Source organism: Vanessa atalanta, chromosome 10 (assembly GCF_905147765.1).
Source record: "Vanessa atalanta chromosome 10, ilVanAtal1.2, whole genome shotgun sequence".
In the NCBI taxonomy this organism is placed as follows: domain Eukaryota; kingdom Metazoa; phylum Arthropoda; class Insecta; order Lepidoptera; family Nymphalidae; genus Vanessa; species Vanessa atalanta.
This window is the reverse complement of record NC_061880.1, coordinates 576226-600820: the sequence shown is the minus strand read 5'-3', so window position 1 is coordinate 600820 and position 24595 is coordinate 576226. Positions and strand designations below refer to the sequence as shown.

At 35.2% G+C, this 24595-nt stretch overlaps 4 protein-coding genes across 6 annotated transcripts in view; 2 read left to right on the top strand and 2 right to left on the bottom strand.

Moving 5' to 3' along the window:
* LOC125067015 (protein Aster-B-like) overlaps positions 1 to 9231 on the top strand; it is a 36484-nt gene extending 27253 nt beyond the window's left edge. For both annotated transcript variants that reach the window (XM_047675381.1, XM_047675382.1), the window contains 7 exons: positions 1542 to 1605; positions 3752 to 3857; positions 4195 to 4354; positions 4762 to 4869; positions 5452 to 5945; positions 6048 to 6177; positions 7137 to 9231. In XM_047675381.1, the coding sequence (XP_047531337.1) occupies positions 1542 to 1605; positions 3752 to 3857; positions 4195 to 4354; positions 4762 to 4869; positions 5452 to 5945; positions 6048 to 6177; positions 7137 to 7226 (1152 nt within the window). In that variant the 3' untranslated portion in view covers positions 7227 to 9231. The remainder of the gene's footprint in view (positions 1 to 1541; positions 1606 to 3751; positions 3858 to 4194; positions 4355 to 4761; positions 4870 to 5451; positions 5946 to 6047; positions 6178 to 7136) is intronic.
* Positions 9232 to 10410: 1179 nt separating this feature from the next.
* Positions 10411 to 15016, bottom strand: LOC125067017 (ubiquitin-40S ribosomal protein S27a). Its single transcript, XM_047675385.1, has 4 exons — positions 14938 to 15016; positions 13204 to 13336; positions 12824 to 13019; positions 10411 to 10631 (listed from the first exon to the last, which is right to left on the bottom strand). The coding sequence occupies exons 2-4, from the start codon at positions 13326 to 13328 to the stop codon at positions 10485 to 10487; spliced, it is 468 nt and encodes a 155-aa protein (XP_047531341.1). The 5' UTR covers positions 13329 to 13336; positions 14938 to 15016; the 3' UTR covers positions 10411 to 10484.
* LOC125067016 (ribosome biogenesis protein NSA2 homolog) lies at positions 13734 to 15080 on the bottom strand. Of its 2 annotated transcripts, none has more exons than XM_047675383.1 (2): positions 14938 to 15080; positions 13734 to 14580 (listed from the first exon to the last, which is right to left on the bottom strand). In XM_047675383.1, exon 2 carries the CDS (start codon positions 14558 to 14560, stop codon positions 13781 to 13783), a length of 780 nt encoding a protein of 259 aa, XP_047531339.1. In that variant the 5' UTR covers positions 14561 to 14580; positions 14938 to 15080; the 3' UTR covers positions 13734 to 13780. The 2 variants fall into 2 exon arrangements, with proteins under 2 accessions (XP_047531339.1, XP_047531340.1); XM_047675384.1 differs by lacking the exon at positions 14938 to 15080 and adding an exon at positions 14726 to 14931.
* A 428-nt stretch (positions 15081 to 15508) lies between these two features.
* On the top strand, positions 15509 to 24595 carry LOC125066724 (E3 ubiquitin-protein ligase Mdm2-like). The gene is made up of 7 exons (XM_047674959.1): positions 15509 to 15789; positions 17478 to 17540; positions 18404 to 18466; positions 22772 to 22887; positions 23170 to 23358; positions 23506 to 23633; positions 23745 to 24595. The coding sequence occupies exons 1-7, from the start codon at positions 15762 to 15764 to the stop codon at positions 23935 to 23937; spliced, it is 780 nt and encodes a 259-aa protein (XP_047530915.1). The 5' UTR covers positions 15509 to 15761; the 3' UTR covers positions 23938 to 24595.

Below are 24595 nucleotides of genomic sequence, written 5' to 3'. Positions count from 1 at the left end.
GATCTAACATGTGCATAATAATTACCAGCTCAAAATACGTTTAACTAGACTTGTTAGTTCTAGCTGAAATCAACAGTCGTCATAATATGTTTGAAAGTTGAAACCCATCACGTGTTTCTTTGTCAGTGAGATAATCTGTAATTTTAGTGAATTCGTCAATCTAAAATCGTAGAGGAATGATATATTCTTGTAATGTAAGTTCGTACGTTGAATACTCCGTAATTTATTTGTGGCGTAGTTTTTCGTAATAAAATTTCGATGTTTACATCTTTGACCATTATTAATCATATATGTAATTATTTCTAATGTTGTTCAAAACGTTTCTAAAAATTACATCTTAACATAAGCAAGATCAGCGTAATGTTAGTATTTGTTGGTTTTCAACAGACAGACATCTAACCTACCATATCCGTAAACTGCTTTGGGGCAATGTGTTGGAATAAACTCCAAGCTCACTCCTAAAGGAAAGATAGCATGTATACTTTTTATGGCAGAGCAGCAATTTGCGCAGCAGTGGGGCATTTACAGACTATTATTATTATACTATACTTTTTTGTATGTAACGGTTAAATGTACTTTTGGAGAAATATCAATTTTATCTCCAAAATTGTTCAAGATTTCCGAAATTTCCGATGAAAAATGTTCAATTGTTTGTTTTATCAATTACAAGTATTCATTTAGTAGCTGCCCATCCCGACATCGTTCGGGTGAAATACGATTTTACGGGTGATACGAAAATTTTATTTTATTTACTTGTACTACCCTATCGCAGCGCCAACTACCAGGTCCAATCGAAATGATCCAGGGACTCAAATAATTTCATATAATTGAAATAATTTATATTTAATGATTTTTAAATTATTATTGTTTATTATATGCTTTTGTAATTAATTACATTCATCAATTAATAATAACGTAATTAATACATAAATAAATAACGAATAGGGTTCTGAAGTATTCGTATGATTAAGATTTGCGATATATATATATATATATATAATATTTATTATGGGAAAGTTTAAAAAAATAAAGGTTATCTGTCAAATACAATATACAGTATATTACAATTTAAGAAGGAATAAAGATATACAAATCTCAGTTTTAAGTATTCCATGCGATTTGCTAACGACTCAACTATATTCTGCTTTACAAACAGTTCCCGATTAATATATCTTTATTAATACACACAAACACTTTTCTACTTATATTCCATAAGAGGAGAAAAGTCAAACAAACAACATTTGACAGCATTTTGACGCGATATCATTGGTCGAGGGCTTGAATAATCTATGATATCCACTATAGATTTGCGAAAAAATTACGACTGAAAGTAAAATTAAAGTTGATATAAGTAGTTAAGCGTAATAGTGTTGTATTATTAATTAAGGTATATGAATAATAAACTCTCGTAGATATCGACTTGAAATTTATTGGTATATAAGTTAAATTCAGAGAATATTTAACATTACCTGCTATTCGAAAACATTATACCCTGTCGAGTGGAACTGTTTGAAATGCTCTCATATAAACATTATGCGCAGGAAGCGGTGGACTCATCGATGGAGATGGGAGGCGCCGGCGGCGGTGCAGCCGACACCCCGCCCTGTGAGTACCCCCGCACCACACCCCACACCTGCACGCACAACCTCACACAAAACCACACCACACACCAGCACACGCCTCACCTTTTAGGCGGCTATTGTAGCGCTTATTGTAGGGCTGCCGTGCTTTATGATGTTAAACTAAAACCAATGAAGTACACAGTTGTTGGTACAAGACTTTTTTATAATTCTACCATTCTATTTATTACAAAATACACTTCAACTTTTGCAGTTAAAAAATATAACTCATTAGTTAAACTATCTAAATGTGCTCACGACATTATTCCAGGAACCGTTCAATTGGTATTTAAAACAATCGACGTTGAATTAAAAAGTAAAAAAAAAATTAAGGGTAAGTCCCTAAAGCGCGTATTATATACCCATACGCTTATTTTTGTCGTGCAAACAAGTAGTTACGAGATATGTTATCGCTTAATGTTCCCAAACTCGAATAAGACCCTCCCTTGTTATATTTTCAGAAATTATAAAATATAATGTAATACACAACGTTTTATATCATTGTAATAAGTGATCAAAGGCCTAACATAAATCTGCTGTCGAACTGACACGACTTGACAGTATAACATATTTAATAGAAGTGAAATTGATGTAAAAAAGCAATATTTTATTTAAGTAACTATCTCTACTAACAAAAAATATATCTTAGAATTTATCTAAACATGAATAAACAACCATTCATACATGTCGAAGCTTAAAAATCCGAGTTACAAGTCACGCCAATGTCGACCTTACTCTTCGAGCAGAAAAGAGAAAAAAATTATGACATGGCGGCTCCATTCAGATTAGCGCGCTTTTATTTATTTTTTTATTCTTTAAAGTTTCAACCAGGTGTAGGCGAGAGGTGTAGAGAGAGTCCTACTAGACTACATTTTTTCAGATTACAGGGATGCAACTTGAAAAACATATAAACCTTAGGAAAGTTGACTTCGAGTTGTACAAAAAATTGTCTATGGTCAGTAAACCCCAAAATAATGTCAACGAACTGTCAATATTAAATTAGATGATAGATATGATTAAGTAAGCACTTTATATCATAAAATAACTTAATGATGGTATCGAATTTTTAATTCATAATTGCTATAATTAGTAAGTTGATATTAAAAATGTTTATAATACAGTATCATGTTTAGTCGTGATCGTGAAGTCCCTTTTAGTTCCCAGCACATATAAGGCATCAATCTCTCGGATAACACTTAGTTTATGTTAATCGTTCAAACTAGACAGTTATTAAATTATCTAAATAAAAGTTTTGATAATTATATACATTGATACAACAATGAATATAAATATCTCCGATTCTTAAAAAAATATAGCGCAATTATAAAAAAAAAGTGCCAATAGTGTAATATTCGAGTGTTCCAACCGTCTTGATTGGGAACTATTGTTTAAAGCTAATTTGATTTATTCAAAGTGAGTTATATAAAGGAATAAATATAACGCATATCCAAATAATGTGGGATACCTACATCCTATCAGCATTAAACCGTGCCATTAAAAGTATATACATGGGAGGTGAAGAGTTCGTGATAAAAATGGAAGACGGTTTCGTCGTAGTGGACACGGAGCCGATCGCTCTCTGGCCCGGGGAGTTCGTGGACGGAATAGCCGAATGCGCTGAAGAGGGTATCCTAGCTTAACTTACAAATTCGTAACACATTATCGTCATACGTATTTGTCATTTCAATCTTGTACTTTGAGACATAGTCAAAAGGTTTCAGGATCAGTCCAAATGTGCAAACACACTCTAACAAATGTGCAATGATGCTTGTTGCATTTTCCCCACACTGACATATAAACATATCAAAAATACACTTAATATCATATTTTTAAGATTAATTATTTGAAATGTCTCGATTTTGGCAAGTGCACACGACTGAGAGAATCTTGGCACTCGGATCAATTCACAAACAGCAAATTAACGCAGATACAGACTTTGCCTCGTCTTTAACGTCAACATTCGTGTTCAATTCAAGTCGAATTTAATAATAATTATATTTTGAACTATTAATAGACATTGGTAAATTCTATAGACACCATAAATAAACGGCTCATGAGATATCCGAAATCCTGTCAGTTTCGAGGACAGTCGAAGTTCCAGGTTATAGAATAACGTTGTAATGTTCGAGCAGTGACGAACGGGGAGACGGAGTTCCGCGAGCGGGAGGAGGAGGGCGGCGACACGCTGCCCACCGACATGTCCGACACCAGCGAGAGCGAGCCCGACAAACATCACAAGTCAGTTACTGCGCGGCTTACGTTCGCATCTCCTTATCAATAGCTGTTTTTAAATTCACCTGTTGGTATGTTTTAGGAGAATTGGGCAAATGACTTTTAAAACCAGTTCGACTTGACAGATCGAGCTGAAATTTGGCCGATAGTGTAGTACCGAATATCGTAATTTATTCATAATTGGCGCTTTTTAAGAGATCGTTTGAAAAAAATTACAGAGCGAGATTTTTATTAGTATTTAAACGAGTAGGGCAGACCTGCCAGCTGATGGTGAGTGGTCACCACCACCATGTAATATAATTGTAAAAAATATTTGCGTATTAACTTTATTTGTTTCCTCTAGCAAAGGTGAAGATGAGAAATGCTCAGCGACCCACGAGGGTAAGCTGGTGCTACAGCAAGAATTCCCGTACAACATCGACCAGCTCTTCACAATGATCTTCACAAATTCAAAGTTTAACCTGGAACTGCTGGCAGCCAGAGGGACCACAGACTACGTGCAGGTGCGGTGAATATTTAGATGATATACGTGTCTCACAACGGTCACACCGTGTGGGCTCCACTCCTGGGCGTGTGGGCCGCTATGGGGCGATGTTACAATATAACATCGTCCCTAATCTTTATATCCCAAGTTCTAACTTGGGATATAATCTTTTTTATTGATGCAGTCTACTGCATCAATAAAAAAGAGATGTCTTCAAACTATAACTATTAATATATAATGTTTGTTGTTTTTCTCGATGTGTCTGGAAAACACGTTTGTGCCTGAATTTTGTCGGAGTTTACTTAAGTATAGTTAGATCAGAATTACTGTGAATTCGTGTAAAATTAGATTATACATTTTTATTGAAATATTAGCGACGTTAGTACTATTACGAAGATTTAATAAGTATCTTGGCATTTTTTGAAGGCCGCCTGGCAGCCACAGAACGGACTCAAGTGTCGGCAGGTAAACTACACGCTGGGACTGACCTCTGGACCCATGGGACCCAAAGAAGTACACGTCACCGAGACACAGGTGAGGATACTGTTCGCTGATCTGCACTGAATAAAAAATATGGAAAGTCAGCTATTATTCCCGATACGTTTAAGCATCAATTTATTAAAATTAGTCTTTGTCATAAAAATATATACACTTAATACACAAAAAAAAAATATTTTTTTTTTAATATTGATTGATTGACAAATATATTTTATTTGAACTGCTGATTGTGGGTTAACGTCTGAATATTTCCTATGGTTCGCGAGTTCTGAATGATTTTAATAAACGGGTTACGACGTAATCTCACATGTTCGTTACCATTTCTCCCCTTCTGTTGGTAAAAATCCATATCTCTCACAAAATTAGCTAACTAGGCTAAGAAGAGTATTCCTTTAAAAGTTGGCAAAGGCGGCTCAAACTCTGACTCGTGTGACTCTGACTACGTACTACGTACGATTATTATCCATAATTTTAACACTCTCTCTGACTATTAGAAAAACATTCTCGCAATTTTCGTACCAGCTTCATTTTCTTCATGCTACGTATGTAAAATTTGTACTTTAATAACTCCGGGGTCCGCTCCCCCTCCCCCTCCCCCTCCCCGCCGCCGGCGCGCAGGTCATGAACAAGTGCAGCCGGCCCGGCGTGCTGTACTCCATCGACTGCACGTGCGAGAACGCCGGCATCCCGTACGCCGACTACTTCAGCGTGCAGGCGCACTACTGCCTGGCGCGCACGCGCGACGGCACGGCGCTCGAGCTGTACGGCCGCGTGCACTACAAGAAGACCATGTGGCCGCTCGTGCGCGCCTTCCTCGAGAAGAACACCATGAACGGGCTCGAGGAGTTCGCGCGCCTGCTGGACGCGCGCCTGCGCGCCGCCGCGCGCCCGCCGCCCGCGCCCGCCGCGCGCCCGCTGCGCCGCCGCCGCCGCCGCGACGCCGCGCCCGCGCCCGCGCCGCCGCCGCCCGCGCCGCCCGCGCCGCGCGCCCCCGCCGCCGCCTGGCTGCTGCTGGCGCTGCTGCTGCTGCTGGCGCTCAACGGCCTGCTCTACTGGCGCCTCGGCCGCGCCGACCAACGCCGCGGCGCCGACCTCGACCAGCTGCACGCGCGGTGAGTGCCCCGCCCCGCCCCGCCCCGCCCCGCCCCGCCCCGCCCCGCCCCGCCCCGCCCCGCCGCCGCCCCGAGCCGAGTCTCATGTCGCGTCGCCCGCAGGATGAGCACGCTGAGCGAGGCGCAGGCGGCCGAGTGGGCGCGCGCGCTGGAGCGGCACTCGCACCGCCAGCGCGGCCAGCTGCTGGCGTGGCGGGACGCGCTCGACCGCACCGTAACGCACCTCACGCAGGTAGGCCGCCGACGCCTCGTCGGGTATAGGCACATCGATATAAGGGATCCTGATACTGGTACTGGTACGCTATTTATTCCGTATATATATTGTATGGGTTTTATTTTCAATTGTAAACAAAATAAAATGACATACGAATCGCAATCAATTACTACAATAATTATAATGTATTGGATATGTGTACTCGTAGTTAATATATAAAAAATAAAAATATTAAAATCGATTTTCAGTCATGGTAACGGTAAATTTTACGATGCTTACGATTTCTCGAATAATCTTACTATCGAATTTTACAGTCAAAACTTGTAGTCCAATTTTTATTTAATATGCAGATACTACAAAAAACTATATTACCCTAACCTTTACTCTAGTAATCATTATAAAAAAATTGTAAGTTCATAAATGAATCTAATCTAATCTAAGTTCTAAACAAATTATAATAAAAAATACAATTGAATTGAGAACTTCCCTTTTTTAAGTCCACTAAAATGTATTGTTTTTGCTGTTAAAATAAATACATAAATAACTACGCGCTATACCAGCACCGACACACAGTTTACGTATAAAATAGTTGTGTATGCGTGAGTACTGCGTGTAGCTCGCGACGCCGAATGATACGCATTTTGATAAATAAAATAATTAACTATAATTTAAATTTAGAAAAATGTTTTTCAATATCAAATAATTAAATTTTATAATAACAGTATTTATTCGGTTAACGTATAATATAGTTTGATAGAAATAACATGAAGTTTGAATATTATGCATTTAGTCTGGTGTTTATTCCTTTTTTTTCTCAAAAATCACATAGGAATACAATTTTTTTATCTATACATTCTAGAGAAGGTAATTTGCTCGTATATGTAGTATTTACAGAAATAACTTACAAATCATTTTTATGGGTGAAACAGCGTTCAGTTTACACTAAAATATAGAAATATTATAAAATATGATTTCAGACGGAGCAAGCATTGACGAAATTGTTAGAGACGATCAAACCCGCGCTGGAGAGACCCGAGCCCGACCCGGAGATGCGGGACGAGCTGTGAGCGGCGGGGGGGGGGGGGGGGGGCGGTGATGGTAGATCTGTGCACAGAAAGTTCTGTTGTTCTCGATCCACGGTCGTGGTAGTATTTGTGTAAGTAGATGGCTGGTTTCCATTCCAATGTGAATCGAGTTACGGTTTTCATCATCTTCATGAGACGTAAAAGAAAATAAACAAAAATAGTCTTGAATGACCATAAATAATTAACTGAATACGTATTCATAAGTAAATAAAGTCTATTGTATAAAAAATATATTTAATGATTATAAATTTATTATCTGTTAATCTAGTGCCCCTCTTTGCACTTAACGAAGGTACAATACTTGTAGTAATGAGAGAGTACTTATATTTGATGATAAATTATAAATTTACTGCCAAATTATAATGATTTGCACGTTAGTGCTGTGATATTAAGTATAGAGCGGGCGGTGTGCAGTCCACGAACACGGAGCGGAGCTAGTCGTATAGGTTCAGTGAGACTGCGCTTTTAGTTCATATATCTTTTATTTGCTACAGTAAATTGGAGCGCTTGTGTGCTTGAAATATTTTTATACTTCCTCGGTCGCAGCGGACTCCTCGGCGTGCACTTCCTCGCTTACGTTTTTGTATGATTTTTTACAAAAATAAGTCACTTAGTAATAATTAAATGCTCCCTCTATTGTACAGTACGAAATCGTTTTCGTAATATTAATAAAATATTTTTCCACTATCGAATTGTACAGGCATTCCTATTTATTTATTTTGATATCCTAATTTATGTAAGATAAAATCACTATGCATTCAATTATATATTTTATAGACGCGTTCGTGCAGTTGTTCGTTTATTTGTCTTTTCGTTCGAAGCGTGAGGTGTTGATCATCGTGTGTGTGTGTGTGTGTGTGTGTGTATGTATATTTGACAACCTTGCGTCGTACAGCCGAGCTTTAAGTAAATGAATTCATCCAAATGTAGATATACGATAATTTACAAATTGTTGAATAGTTAAATTGCAGTTTGCAAACATTTAGATGTAACGCATTTACATATACAATATGAGAGGAAATATAAAACTCACATTAATATTATTTTAATAGCGCAGTAAATTGTGTCGTCCGAATGCCAGAGAAACTGTTGCAGCTGTTTGTTTATCCTTTTTACATTCGAGTATCCTCATCAGTATACTATAGACCTATCACGTCCACAATCTTAATTATTCAATAATATTTCAACATCATTAGCGATTAGTCTTGCCGTGGTTTATCGAGCGAAGTGTTTTAGGAACAGTGACGTCACGTCTGTATAATGTTTATCTTGTCTTACTGTTGCTATAATAGTATTGACTTTATTCCCGTAGTTACATGTCGTGTCCATTAAAATTGTACGTAGAATTTTACGAATTTAATCGTTTGAAGCGCTCAGGAATACACGTTGATAGGCAATCAATCTCCTGAAAGTAAAGTAGAAGAAGAATTTTCCGCTACTCGTCTGTTTGTACATTAAACGCTGTCCTCGGCGCTCCAATCACGATGTTTATATGTAACTTGTTGAAGTATCCAGAGATCATTGTTTCCCGTTAGGTAAATTTAATAATAGGTACAATATATTTATTAATTCTAGCAAGATTCGATTACAGAGTATTTGATCATTATTAAAATAATGTTTATAAAATGTAATAAATGTAAAAAAAAAAAGAGTTCGATTTTTCGATAATTGGTGCTTTTAATTTAATTATAATTTATGTATTAATAATAATTTTTTACATTTGGTTTTACATGTGAAATATTTTAGAGTTATTTGTATATATTTACTTTCATTCCATTAGTAGAATGATCTGATGTCTTAGTTTAATCGAGAGACAAATATTGTATAGATTCCTACTAGTTGTATATAAAGTGCATTTTAGCATGGATCGGAAGATCTTGCCAAAGAATATGTGGGTAGGGAGAGGCACAAATCCCATTACACAATGGAACCAGGATATTTGTTAGACAATTCTATTCTCAGTATTGAATAAAATATTTTAATGTAATATATACTTTTATTTATTCTTTGAAATAAAACAACAATATTGTGTTTGATTTATTTATTTAAATAAGGTACTTACCGTAGCTGCAAATGGTGTAAACGTCCTATAATCACTAGTGTAAAGTTGTAGGCAAATGTTTCGTGATTTTTCTATCAATGCAAGTTTATATAAACGATGGAGTTCGAAATAAGTTTTGAAATTTCACAGTAGCATTTCGATAAGTCAAAAATCTTAATTGAGCTCATTTACATTTCTATCTGAATAGAAACATTAATAAGGATTGGGTAGCAAATTGTTGCAGCGGCTATGAGCGAAGAATTATCAAAAATTATCTTCTATAATAAATGAGATGATTTTTTTTTTTATAATTCTTCATTGAAAAACTACTACTATTATATAAGTATGCTAGTTTTCGCAATTTCATCCGCTTTAAATTAAGTGTTCTTGTAAAATAAAAACATAGTTATTTCTGAAATACGAAAATCAGCCTACTTTATATCTGAATTTACAAAAAACAACTGTAATTTAAGAATCAAGTCGACGAATTTCTATTAAAATAACCATATATCAAAGACTATGTGTTCCTATAACTCGTCTATCGTTGCTCGTAGGTTCGCATTACTGACGTTCTACTGCATATAGTTGTTAAATATCACATCTATCATCTGTTACGCGCCAAGCTGTGTGCTACCCGAAATCGTAACAATTCAATAATTGCCATGCCTTGCTCAAATAATATATCTGTCATTCACTATATTTTTAAATACCATTGTTAACTTCCGATACAAATATCAATCATGAGCTAAATGAAATAAACTGTTTCAATGATTTAAAGAAAGAAAAAAAAACAATCTAATCAACAGATAATTATTCCTAATAATATAATATACCTATTCATTATTTTTTTTGTATTAATTCACTGCCGTTTCGAAAATGCTTCGAATCTGAGAAGAATCAAAGAAAATTTTCACGATATGATCTAGCTCAGCGATAGCTATGCGTGATTGTTTATAATTTAAAAAATTTAAGGCAATCGCGATTATTTTTACTAAAGGTTATATACCTCACTGTTATCCCCCTCCACTCCTGAGTAAGCAGTAGATCCTATTGCAATAAGACGGATGAGGATTGACCCAGCAACACTTACCGCCTCGGGAGGAATAAGCATAAAAACAACAAGAGTACTCTGACACTGTGTCAAGATTTATTACAAATCCATCATACACAGCAGTCGGAGCGACTTAAGACTAGGCGGTTCATTTGTCGTCGTCCTTGAACACCATGGTGGAGTGGCACTTGCCGCAGTAGTGGCGGTCCTCCATGACGGCCATGAACACGCCGGCGCCGCACTGCTCGCCCGTGCACTCGCGCCGCAGGCGGTGGATCTTGCCGTTCTCGTCCACCTGCGGGGGGGGGGGGCAGAGTATCAGCACCCTCGTCGACTCGCTTTATGTTCGACTGCATTCTCGGGCAGTGTTGAAGTGATAAAAATAAACGACAAAAATGTTTTCGCAAGATTCTATACTCAATGTTTTTATTTGAATTCTGCTCGGAAACAAAAAATATGAGTAATATTTATATTACTTTCATTGGTGAATTAAATGTTTAAAGTAAAAATAAATTAGAACATACGACAATAATATTGCAATATCAATCATATCTTATTGTAGATATTTCATTACTGTCTTTGCGTCAAAACCCATAAAGAAATCCCTTATTCATCATAAAGTACGATAAGACTGTTCAATGTCATGTGTATTAATATCGTTTTAACCAGAGGGCATGCATGAAATAGAATGTCCGAGATAAATGACTATTCATCTTTGATCTCATTGTTAGTGTAGATTCACCTGCGCTCGACACGCTACGACATGTCGCAACAAGAACGCTTAACATATTATTTCACTTTTGCTTTGATTAATTTTTGCATTTAACAATAATTATGTATTAGCAAAAAACTAAAGCAGTTGTCTACCTTTCCATTATTGTTTTGTTGTTGTGCAAAAATTTTAAGTCTAAGATTAAAGTAATTCAAGCAGTAAACAATGACAAATAACTTTTTTCACGAACTTGAATTTAAAGCATTATGATTTTATATAAAACACCGCAAACTTTAACATAATCAGTTTCTGTTCGAGATATCATTAAAAATAAAAAATCTTACGTGTTTTTTATAAATAATTTAAATATTTTTTGCATTTCGTAACTTAATCATGATTACTCCTAAAACTTTTAAAATATTCTCGAACGCTACCCGTCCTGTTAAAAAAGAGTAACAAGTTTTAGAAAAAAATGTATTTTTTGGGTTTTGTTAATTGAAACTACTGGGGCAGAGAGGTAAACTTCTAGGTCCTCCCTTGCCGTTATCTAAACTAGACCAATTGTTAAAGTATTATATTACTACTACTAATAATAAAAATTTTGAGTAACATATATGCATATTAATTTAGCCTTCCAAGTAACGATTTTATTTATAAACCCATAACTAATTAGAGAAAAAGTAGCAATTAACTAAAATGAAAATGTATAACATATCATTAGGTAATCGTTATATTAGCAAATGGTAAAACAGATGTAATGATATTTTGATAGCGGTTCATGTCGGAACATGTCGCGACGAACCGTGCTCTGTGACTAACATTTGTTTGAAACTAAGTATTTATACAACTTACGCTGCACGCCCGACGCTGCAGTTCAGCTGAGCAACTTGCGGTAGACAGTAGAAAACTCGCTAATATTTGCGGACGAGCTGCAGGACTAACTAACTCAACGTGTCGATAGGTTGAGAGATCCACGCGGAAGTCACGTGATACGATATCGCTTTGTCAACATCGACGATACTACTTTTTTCCGCCAACAAATATGATCACAGGTGAGCTAATATTTGTGTTTATAAATCATTTTTCTTTCTTACTCAATTCTTATTGAAATGTTATTTAATACCGACATTTATACATATACAATCAAAATATCGATGTAAATTGTAAAATTTAAAATAAATAAAAAATATCACTATATATTTAATTAGACGTTTCTGTGAGCTACGTGTTCCGACATGTCACTCGTGCAAATAAGTTAGACTTTCTACTTTATATATACGTTCAAAGCATGTTTTAGAACATTTTAGTTGTAATTAGAAGCAAATCGCGTATATTTAAAACTACATTTGAACACATAATATAGTATTAAAATCACGAATTGTTACTTAAATAGATTCAAATTGGTAACAACACATATAGACTGACTTCCCATTAATAAGTATTTATCTGGTCATGAATTAATTTACTAGTGACATACCCTGAGAATGCACCAAACCCTCAAAACACACTTTTTAAAATGAGCTCTAATGTACTGCAGAGTAGAAATAGTTGAAAATCCAAAACTTAACCGAGGATCACCATTTCAAATCCAAGAACAATATTTTCATATGCCTAATTCATATATATCTCATATTCCACATTCAAGGAAAACTATATGACTATGTCACGTGATCCACTCACAGTTGAGGGTTTGATGGGATCATCTCCAAAACTCTTGGTCATTGTGAACTGTCACATTTCAGTTATAGTATTACCTTTTAGTAATTTATTATTACCTTGTAAAACCTAAGTACTGCTAGTTTGACCTTCTTCTTCTTGTGCTTGATCTTCTTGGGGGTGGAGTAATTCTTCTTCTTGCGTTTCTTCGCACCACCACGCAGTCTCAGCACCAAGTGAAGTGTGGACTCTTTCTGGATGTTGTAGTCAGATAGTGTTCTACCATCTTCCAGCTGCTTGCCGGCAAAGATCAATCTGAGTACAAATCACAATAATATGTATAAAAGCCAAAACTTAAATAAAAATCATTTTAGTATTTATTAAAATGTTTTCAGTAAATTATAATTTTTTTTTGTATGTAGAAATTTAATTTCATGCGAATTTATTGACAACAAATGTTTTATATCAATAGAGAAATTATTCATTTATGGTATCTCACCTCTGCTGGTCTGGGGGAATTCCCTCTTTGTCTTGAATTTTAGCCTTTACATTTTCGATGGTATCAGAAGGCTCGACCTCAAGGGTGATGGTCTTGCCCGTGAGGGTCTTCACGAAAATCTGCATCTTGGATTCTGTTAAAAAAAAATAAAAGTATATACTATATGCATAATTTACAGAAAAATATAATTTCGGCAAAATTTTTTCATATTAGAAAAAAAAAAAGTAAAATAAAATTGACTATTAAGAGATAACATTAACGTTTAATAACTACTTAATAATCATAAGTAAAAGTGGAATAAAATATTAAGTTATTTCCAATACAATAACTTAAATGTCTTATAATGACACCTACTAATCAAAGCAGATTAAAAATTTCCCGTCCATAAAAACACAAATTAAAATTTACTACACTGTAACAGTATGAATACAGCGAGTCATATATGCTTTCTCACATAATGTTGTGAAATTATTTCGGAGTACTTAAAATTACAATATATATACAATAAAGGCAGATTTAATAAAATGCAATTTTCTCATATATCAGTTTATTGTGGCAAATGTCACGTGGATACAAATTACACCAATAGAATAGCATTGATAACACCATCGTTTTCAGGGTTATTGGAGACTTGCGCATACTTCCCCCACACAACTTTACCAGCTTGTGTGACCAGACCGAGCTCTGATATGTTCACCTCAATAACTGTACCCTTTGTTATAACTCCCAAGCTAGTGTACATCTGAGAGCTAGGATTCTTTTTCACGCCAATAATAGGTAAGCAGAATGTTGCTTTCAATTCTGGATGAGTAACATGTGCCTTCTTGAATCTTAAGGCCATAGGCCTTATGAATCTTTCAAACTTGGGTGGTTTTCGTGTGAAATTTTCTCCTACAAATGTAACTTTGGTCACCATACGTTTCCAGGCTTTCCTCTTGGTCTTGCCTGACTTTAAAACTTTGAAGACCTCAGCGTCTGCTTGTGCTCTTACTTTAGGTATCGGAACATCCCATTTGCCTGCTTTTTCTTTACGTTTCTGTTTTATCATATTAGACAGAACTTTGGCTCGAGATTGAACATCTCTGTCGAGAAGATACACGGGCACTGCGCCTTCTGCGACTTTCTCGGTGTTTTGCTTAACATTTTTCTCCTCGTGTGCTTTGATTTTCTTTTTCATTTGAATCTTTTCATTGCGACGTTCTTTGTTATAGATCTTAGCTTTGATACCCCGCAATTTACGCGCTTTCTCGGCCCTCTTGTGAGGTTCACGTGCCTCACGCTTTCGTTTCCTTTCCTCATAGTCAAGCCTTCTACCATACAGCTTTTGATGGCGTTCAATGTATTCGTTCTGCGGCATTGTGGTTGCTTTTACGGCAACTACAACAAAATTGTCACCAAGTCAATTGCAACGATTGCTACGTGGAAATATAACCTCTTTTTTTTCCTTTAGATTATTAAATGAATATTATTTGTTAAGTCACATGAACAGGAACTCAAAACGAGTAACACTAAGTACACTAACATGTATTTTAAATAGGTGCTATATACTTAGTATAGTACACCACGTGCAAAGATGATGAAGGAGCTTGACGGCATAAATTTCGATTTTCCTTTACAAATCTTTCTTTCTAACACGTATTACTCACGGTATAAACAACTCCGAAAAACTTTACATAATGTTTTGTAATATTACGCAGCAAATATTAAATTATTTCACAAAATCCGTAAACTCACCTTATGCCGACACCATGCCACAAGGAAAAGGAAGTTTGACACAGAGTAGCATAGACAACATCGGGATAACATGCAAAACAGACGTTGAGTAATTGAAAATATTTTAATTTGTTTTAAGATATAATAGTAATACTTACTTTTTGTTTTTATTATATTTAAATAAAGTCGTCAAAATATTTAAATTCTAAACGTAATTTAAAAGAATAAGAGGAAAACTTTATTTTTTAACATAACAATTTCGTGTATGGCAATATTAGCCCAAGTAAAATTGGAATTTGGAACCTTCATAATTATTATTGTAAATTGTAATCGATGTTACTAAATTAAATATTATCTTATCTACAGTGTTGATATTTATAAAGCTACGGTATTTTAGTTCATATTACTATTTCAATTGTAAAAATATACCATAAAAATTCTACACATTTTCAAACTGTATCAGAACGTCGAACAATTCCATAATCATGTGAAATAACTTTTTTTACAAATAGAATAATTAGAACAAAGCTATTTCCATTCCAAGTATATTAAACCGATAATTTCTAATAAATATTATATAGTGATTTTACGAAAAAATACTGCGCTTATTCGGTAATTACCGTGTATCAGGTAACACTATATTAAACGAGTTTGACTAAAGTTTACTAAAATACAATACGTTCGCCACATAAAAGAAAAAAAAGTGCGTCCAATCCAAGCAACTAGCAAATTAGTTTAGCAAATCGTCCATTTAATAATTGAGTCCCGTTGAAATGTATTAAAGAATATTCTAAAGAATATATACATTTCAGACTCATTATAAATTCACTACTTGTGAACATATTATGACTACAACAGCATCATATTCTCCAGGTACGTTTTAACCTATATTTTTGTACTGTTTTTTTTTAAAAACTTTTCAAGTACATTTGCTACTTTCATAGAAGTTTAGTAACTCAAATAACTTTGTCTAAGATTTAGTTGTGGTACTATTCAAACTTAACATATTTAATTCTTTCTCCGTTGTACGCCAGCAAAAAGTAAACAATATTTACCATGTCAAATAAAAGTTTTACCAAATATATTTTATATTCTTTGATATTTTTTCCTATTATCTAGAATACTTGAGCCTTATATTAAATTAGCATGCGTAAGACTTATAAAATGGATATCGTTATCGGAATTGAAGTTTTTTTTTGTTGATAAAAGTTGAATAGAAATTTTGCTATTAAATTTATTATAAACATAGAAAACTGCACAACATAAAATTTTTATAATTCACTGCAAAGTATAAACAGATTGTTATTAAATTAACTGTTACTATAATAAGTCTAAGATACAAGATAGGTCGTGTATCATCTACCCCAGCTCCCGAGTTTGTACATGTTGCATGATCAGAATAATTAAAATTTCCATTGATGTTTCACTTATTCTCTATAAGCAGCCCGTAAATGTCCCACTGCTGGGATAAAGGCCTCCTCTCCCTTTGAGGAGAAGGTTTGGAGCATATTCCACCACGCTGCTCCAATGCGGGTTGGCGGAATACACATGTGGCTGAAATTCGTTGAAATTAGACACATGCAGGTTTCCTCACGATGTTTTCCTTCACCGCCAAGCATGAGATGAATTATAAACACAAATTAAGCACATGAAATTTCAGTGGTGCCTGCCTGGGTTTGAACCCGAAATCATCGGTTAAGATGCACGCGTTCTAACCACTCGGCCATTCTCTATAAATACTTTTATATTATATTAGCATTTATAATAATTATATTATAATATTCTATAGCAAAAATATAATACATTAAATTTGAAGTTATTATTTAATTCAGCAAAGATATTACCATTGGCAGATAAATCTTTGCCGATGAAATAATTCAATAAGGATTAGGGGCTTAAGATCTTTGATAATATGATATGATGGTTGATGTATTAATTATATAAAGATAGGGGTTTCGATTTTATCAATGTCTATGAACATATATATATATTTATATGCTCATATAACTTTTGTGATTGGTAGTTTTATTAATTTAAATTTACTGTTTTTTTTTCTTCATATTTGTGTAATTTTTGTAATACAAAGCTTCATATTTAATAAAGCTACCTAAATTTTTGTTTGATTTCCGGCATATCTGATGATGATATTACACTTTACTTATATAACAAATTATGTATTTAAGTATATACTACTTGTTTTAGCAATGATCCTCAAGTACTAGGCATAAAAAATAGTCACTGTCCTTCCTTGGTGTTCAAGCTTACTTCGTACCGTTCATTAAAACTGTTCAATGATTTTGCCATGAAAGAGTAACAGACAGACTGACAGAATTGCTTTCACTTTTATAATATATATATATATAATATAGTACAGATGGAGGAACATGAAAAATAATTGTTTAAAGTAATACGTAACCTTATCTTTATCATATCTCATCATATCTAAGATTCTAATCTCATAATAAGTTGAAAACAAAATATACGCTGTTATTATATTTGTAAAAACTGTTATATGAATTTTGCTCAATATTGCATAAATTGAAATTATTGAAACATTTCAGAACCTACATTGAGTCGTCGCTGTTCAACAGAGACCATCTTCAACTCAAAAGCAAGGATAATTGGTAAGTTATATTCAACTTTACAGTGTTTTTATAAGTCAATTAGCCATATAATAAATGTCAATACTAAAATAGTTGTTATTGTAACTAGTTCATACTCCACCATGTAAACTTCACTTGTAGTGATAACATTAGCTAAGAAATATCTTACCGGCAGTCAAAACCCTACTAAATATTACATAGGTGAAGAATTGACTGGATTGCATACCTCATATCCTCACTGTACACTAAGTTTTGATTTTTCTTCAATCTACCATATCTCACCAACATGTAGTGCGTTTCAGTTTAATATTTTGGTTGAGTTTCCTTTGAACAGGCAGTCAAGTTTTTGAAGGTATAGCATATCTGTATATATTCTGGACTCTATAAATTGGTGAACATATGTATTATGTTAAAGCTAATACATACTTGGTATTTATGTATAACTTCTATTCAAGCAGAATATTTATAATTCTATTTTAAATTATTTGTGTGAAATCTGACAAATAATTAGACTGATGTTTACAGATGTGCTAATTCACATAAGCTCTAATAAATGTTCTTAAGATTTAAACAAGTAAATGTCTATTATAATGACAATATCCCTGTTAAATTATATGTGTATATAACTATAATTCTATAAGCATATTATATTAAAGACATTTCATTTTTGTCATAACTTAATTTTTCTTAAATCTTAACAACTTTAATTATTTTAATTCAATTAATGTACAGACAGACTTCTTCAAGGATTCTGCTTTCTACGCAAAGTGGTCAAATTCTGACCTACTAAAATTAACAATAAAATCATGTCGATTTTAGAATGAAGCTAAATTATTCATAAATAATGTGGTTACATATTGTAAATTGCAGTTTGAACATTTCAGACCCTTCATGGAGTCGTCGCTGTTCAACAGAGACTATCTTCAGCATCCAGGGAAGGGAAACTGGTATGACTTTGTTCTTTTTTTAAACTGTAATTTTTTTTTAATATTATTATGTATTTGCATGTTTGTATTATGTAGAAAAATACGATTTACTGTAATAGTAGTAGAGTAGTATTTTGACTTGTGTGATAATTGCTCTATGGTTTGAGATTGTAAAGCTGTTCTTAGAATAACGACTATTTTTCGAAAATTGGCAAGGAAAAATACACTAGTATGTATATATAATATAGTTAGAATTTGATCGTAATTTCATAGATTAATTTAAATGTCATGTCCGGTTCAGTGTAGATTCTACCCAGAAAAACCGATTAGAAAATCATTAATTTATTTTTATTAAGCCATAAAGTTACTAATTTGCCGGAAAATTAACACAAAGTCGTCTGTTTTCCCGCCAAATCGGCGCTAGATGTGTGGCTGTGACTAATGTCACTGATAGTTGGTATAATTTGAGCACAAGTCCAAACGTGAATCTTCCTGCTTTGTAGATGTTTGTTAAGCGTTATTCAAAGTCATGACTCAGCAACAAAGAGGAGAAACTTGCATAGCTTAGAACTTGTCGGAACTTGTACGGTGCAATAAACTTGTACGTACGTGCCGAGTGCAGATACTGTTATCATGACGAGTTAACATTCACGACTCCGAAATTAATAAATTAGCTATAGATAAATTTGATAAAGTAACGCGTACTGACAAAAAAAATCCGAATACAATTGATCATCATTATAATTCAACTAGGAAAATATTTAATTATTAATTATTATTGTTAAATTCTTATCGGAATAAATTATTTATTACCCTCTTAGGTATTTAAGTTCAATAAAAAGTATTTGCACTTTAGATTTACACGTTCGTTCATATATCATAATATAAAAAAAAAAACAGGTGTTACGTATTATCACTGTTAGCTCAGGAACTTAAAATTCAACGATATAATAATTCGAAAAAATATTTATATTTAGAGAATTTTTTTTTGTTGGAATTGAGAGATTTTGCAAATGATTAATTAAATTAAATTATAGTTTAAAGCCTTCCAACTACGTACTTACAAGGAAGGTATCACCGGCAGAAACTTGAGCTTTATAAATGGGCAGTGGTCAAACATTTTACTATGGTGTCCTTCAGGGTAACATTTTCGTTTCCATCTTATTCATAACCTGTATAAATGGAATCTCCATAACGTATTACGAACACCTCTGTTCATAGTACCGCTCTAAAATTCAACGCGAAATCATTGGAATTCCTAAAGGTTTTTGCAGGTGTCATAAATGCTTTGGTGAAATTACGTAACCACTATTTTTATAATCTTTAGGTATAGGAATTATTTACAGAATTGATTCACATCCTTTTATTAGGGTGATTTATTTGCTAAATTATTTAACGTTATCAATTCAATTTCAAAGTAAGGTCACGTTGTAATAAAAATATTAATGAATACAGCTACTCTTTTATTTTGGTTAGGTTGTTATTGTAGAAAGATTTTTTTTTGTTTGAAACCTTACCTTAGAGACTTTAGTTTTGTTTTTAGACAAATAAACATGGCATATGTTTTTCGACCGCGACCCCCAGATCGTAGCGATACACACGTGCCCAAACCAAGCTCTATTCATACATATTGTAAGAGGCGGATATCGCATCTGCAGTCATTTGATGAATGATCTACTCGTATACCTACTCTTGTTATTGTTCTATTTTGATATTTATTTTATCTGTTTTGTATGCTATAGTGTTTGTGTGTTATAATATATTTATTTACTTATATATTTATATCATTTTACTAAACTTAGTAACAGCCTGCAAATTTTTACCGATTCGCTCCTCTACTTGAAGATATGTTTGGTACATATTCCAACAGGCTGCTTCAATGCGGTTTGGTGGATACACATGAGGCTGAATGTGAATTATACTCATCATAAAGCACATGAAACAAGTGGATTGTTTGGGTTTGAACACGTGACCTTCGATTAAGATTCACGTGTTCTAATCACTGGACCATCTGGGCCTTTATCTAATGATGATAATTAAAAATAAACTTTGTTTGTATTTGTCTGTATGTCACATAGGTATAAAAAATGCATGATAATAATACTTGCTTGGTGGGGTAGGGCTTTGCTCAAGCCTGTCTGGTTAAGTACCACTCACTCATCATATATTCTACCGCCAAACAGCAATACTTAGTATTGCTGTTTTCCGGTTTGAAGGGTGAGTGAGCCAGTGGAACTACAGGCACATGAGACGTAACATCATAGCTCCCAAGGTTGTGCATTGGTGAAGTAATATTTCATACAGCGCCAATGGCTATGTTGTTGACCAGAGGTCTTACCGTCCGGTGCCAAATTTGCCCGTCCGCATCACAATACCACGGAAAATAATTTAAAGATTGGATTGTCCCGGAGTATTGGTTAAGACGATCGTGTTGGTGATTTATTTATGGAATGGAATGAAGTGATGTTGTATTAACATGTGTGGTAATATTGTCAGATTTGTTTGTTGGATGCCCTGGTCTGCAGACTGGAATCGACAGGGTCTGGTATTATGGATTGAACCCGAAGACCGCTGGATCGTGGAACGTATCATGCTTGACCTTGCTTGTGGGAATGGAAAAATTCCTTACGAAAAATGTTTTGTTCTGTGATAATATAGCATTTTTAAAATTTATTATAATTTAATATTAAATTGTATATAGAACATTAGATATGATTTATAGTTCTTTTGACTGAACAAAATAAATAAGAATAAATAACGATAAAAATTCTTCCAAATTGCACATCTCATATCGAAAGAGTTACTTATTTTTTGCTGACGCTACTTTTTACTCTGGTATTGAGTGTATAGTAGCATATAGAGTTGATAAATAATTATAAATTTTAGATTAATGCTTATAAACAAAACAAATTGAAATCGATTTAAAATTATTACCCATTTAAAAATAATAATTAAGGCTTATGTTAAGAATACATAAATAAATAATTGTGGTTGGAATATGAATATTATTCGTTGATTTTTCTACTGGATGCATAAACATTGACAAATGTGTTTGGTATTAGATTTATTTGGTCTAGGGAAAGTGTAATTACTGAGTTTCTTACCGTTTCTTCTCGGTCGAATCTACATTCTGAGCGGATAGTTTTATATTCAATTGAATCTCATATAATGACGACTCATAACTTGAATAAAGTATACTTTGATACTACAGACATATTTTATAATACAGTTTTAGTATATTTATGTCAACATAGTTTATCTATCTTATTTATGTTTTCAAACTATACTTTATTAGCACTTGAATTGCAGCAATTTTAATATATTGAGTTATATGTAAAACTACTATCGGTTAAGCATGCAGGTTCTGCCCAAATGAACCGGCATGAAACTCAGTTACTTTTTACACTAATATAAATTATAAATGTATCTTAATCAAAATATAACTTAAACGAATGAGGTGTACAATTTTGGAGTTGATTTTTTTTAGTTAATTTTCTTCTTTGAGGATTTTAAAAATACTTGAATATTTTGAATAGGTCGTAAATTAGCTTAGACATAGTTTAGTTTAATATTAATTGTGTAGACCTTTGTTTGGTAATGGTAACTGTTTATTTAGTATTCGAATAAATTTAATGTTCTGTGTTGTTAAGTGTAATTTTGCAAAATTTTATCACATGTTGTATGTATAGTTTGAAAGTTTAAAAACATTATAGTCAAAATTGTGTATAATATAATTTTATATTGTACATTGATTGCAACAAATTAAGATATTGCAGCTCAGTCTCGCTTATCTGACAACCAACTTGAAACATTTCATCATCCTTACTAACGTATCCTAACTAATAATCTAACACATTTAATTTTTTCTATTTTCATCTTAAATTAATATTCATCGCCTTGAATAGAATTAAACTTGTATCCTTATCATAGCAAAATTATCATTGTTTAGTTGTTCCTAAGGCCATCACCACACCACCCAATTTTCCTATACAGTACTCACCCCGCTTGCGACGGATAAACGAGACCACTGTTATGTTTCTGTTCTATATTTCAAATGTAACAGCTTGTATTTGTATTATTAAAATAAGTTCAAAATATCACAAATATATTTAAAAAAAAAAGAAATGAAATGAGGCAGTTCAAAAAATAACTCTAACCACATAAAAAAAATATTTCTGAAAAAAGAAAAATATATTATCATATAAAAAAAAAGTTTTGCATAGTGAAGGGGCACCGCAAGGAAGCATTACAGTACACAAGGCAACAGAATGAAGGGAAATATGAGAGTTGAATGTTCCATGTTTTTGAAGATTGTGGTGTTTGTAGATTTTGTGCGCGACACGAGTGACACAGAGTGGGGCAGCGACGAGCAGGGAGTGGAGTTCGAGCCCGTCACCGACACTGACGAGCCGCTCGCCGGAGACAGCTCCGAGCTAAGCGAGGTTCGTGCAGTCCAATTGACTGGTCATTCATTTTACGCCTCATAACCACATGATTCCTCTGACCCTCCTAAACGAGTACGCCATTTCAGTGTCAATACCCTCCTAAGTAACATTGAGTTGTTGTATAGTGACGCAATAACGAAAGTAATAAGTTTAAGAGCTGATCTCGATCGGCACCAGTCGGCCACTTGCCAGTCTTTTAAAACGATACACGAGTCGGTCCTATAGAGTTTAGTCGTTTACCTTCAGCTTCATGTCCTCGTTACGTTTCAATAATTCCAGAACGAGATAATAACGACGAAGGTGGTGGAGGTGGTGGTCGGCGACGACGGCGAGCTGCAGCTGGCGGACTCGGAGTGCACGGACAGCAGCAGCGACAGCGAGCTCGACCTGCACGACTACTGGAGCTGCGCGCACTGCCGCGCGCCCAACAACAACCCGCTCTACCGATACTGCCAGAAGTGCTTCAATGTGCGTACTGCCCACGCCGCGCTTTGATAAATCGCGATCTTTTAACTTTACCCACTTCATATTCACTTTCGTATCAACGACAACGACGACAGTAGAATGGACAGGACATACTACACGTGCGATACTAAACGATCCTCCTCGATTCAGGTACGGAAAAACTTTTTCCCGCCGAGACCGAGGCCCAAACGCAAGCACAAGCGCAAGGCGAGCGCCGAGCCCGCCTGCCCGCGCACGCTGTCGCAGGACTCGGGCGTCGACTCGCTGGGCGGCAGCCAGGGCTCGGCCGACCTCGAGCGCCGCGCCGGCTCCGAGGAGCGGCCCGCCAAGCGCGCCCGGCGCGACTCCGGCGCCGGCCGGCCGGCCGCCGAGCCGGTGGCGCCGGCGCGGCGCTCGGCCAGCGAGCCGGGCGACGCGTGCGTGGTGTGCGTGTCGCAGCCCAAGACGGGCGTGTTCGCGCACGGCCGCATCGCGCACATCTGCTGCTGCTACACCTGCGCCGTCAAGATCTGGAAGCGCGCCGGCCGCTGCCCCGTGTGCAACTGCCGCGTCAGCAACGTGCTGCGCGCCGTCGTCATGTGAGCGCGCGTGAGTACCGCCGCCCGCCGCTTCTTCGGACGTTGTAAATAACTTGTTATAGAGCGGAGCTCCCTCGGAGCTCACTCGGAGCTTGGAGTGTACAAAATATAAGTCTTTGCAAACTGCGTAGCGACGACGTAGCGCTGCGTGCGGGGCGCCGCGAGATTGTTTTTGTCTGAGGGTCGGCCGTTGCGGCGCTCGGGACACCGATGCACACGCGTAAACAGATACACGACAAATTGTTTCGGAAGTGGTACCGATCGCGACAGGAATCTCATAAGATATTTTCAGTTTGCGTTCAGTCTTAATTACGTTATTTTTTAATTTATTCATGATACGATAAATGAATACACGGTATCAGAATAACGGTAGAGTAATCGGTTATTAATAATAAATATTATGAGAAGCGAATTGAGGTAAACATTAGATTTTCGAATTCGTATCCGTTCATTTGTGCTCAATCCATTCAGGCGTACCATCTAAGCCTATGCGTAAGCGCAGAAGCACAGACTACCTATCAATATGTTGCCCCTCTCAGGGTACTAAATTCACTTTTTTTTGTAAACAAAAATTGGTCAAAAGATTTTTAAATATTAAATTTGATACTTTGACTAACAAACATTTAATAGTATATAGAGATCACCGCAGAACTTCAATTTTT

What these genes read in the sequence shown, in the direction of transcription:
- LOC125066724 (XM_047674959.1), top strand. Translation starts at nt 15,762, where the DNA reads ATGACTACAACAGCATCATATTCTCCAG. An exon ending in CATCCAGGGAAGGGAAACTG is followed by an intron (nt 18,467 to 22,771) that starts GTATGACTTTGT and finishes TGGTGTTTGTAG; the next exon opens with ATTTTGTGCGCGACACGAGT. An exon ending in ACAGCTCCGAGCTAAGCGAG is followed by an intron (nt 22,888 to 23,169) that starts GTTCGTGCAGTC and finishes CAATAATTCCAG; the next exon opens with AACGAGATAATAACGACGAA.
- LOC125067017 (XM_047675385.1), bottom strand. Translation starts at nt 13,328, where the DNA reads ATGCAGATTTTCGTGAAGACCCTCACGGGCAAGACCATCACCCTTGAG. An exon ending in ATTCCCCCAGACCAGCAGAG is followed by an intron (nt 13,020 to 13,203) that starts GTGAGATACCAT and finishes ATTTGTACTCAG; the next exon opens with ATTGATCTTTGCCGGCAAGC. An exon ending in CAGTACTTAGGTTTTACAAG is followed by an intron (nt 10,632 to 12,823) that starts GTAATAATAAAT and finishes CCCCCCCCGCAG; the next exon opens with GTGGACGAGAACGGCAAGAT.
- LOC125067016 (XM_047675383.1), bottom strand. Translation starts at nt 14,560, where the DNA reads ATGCCGCAGAACGAATACATTGAACGCCATCAAAAGCTGTATGGTAGA.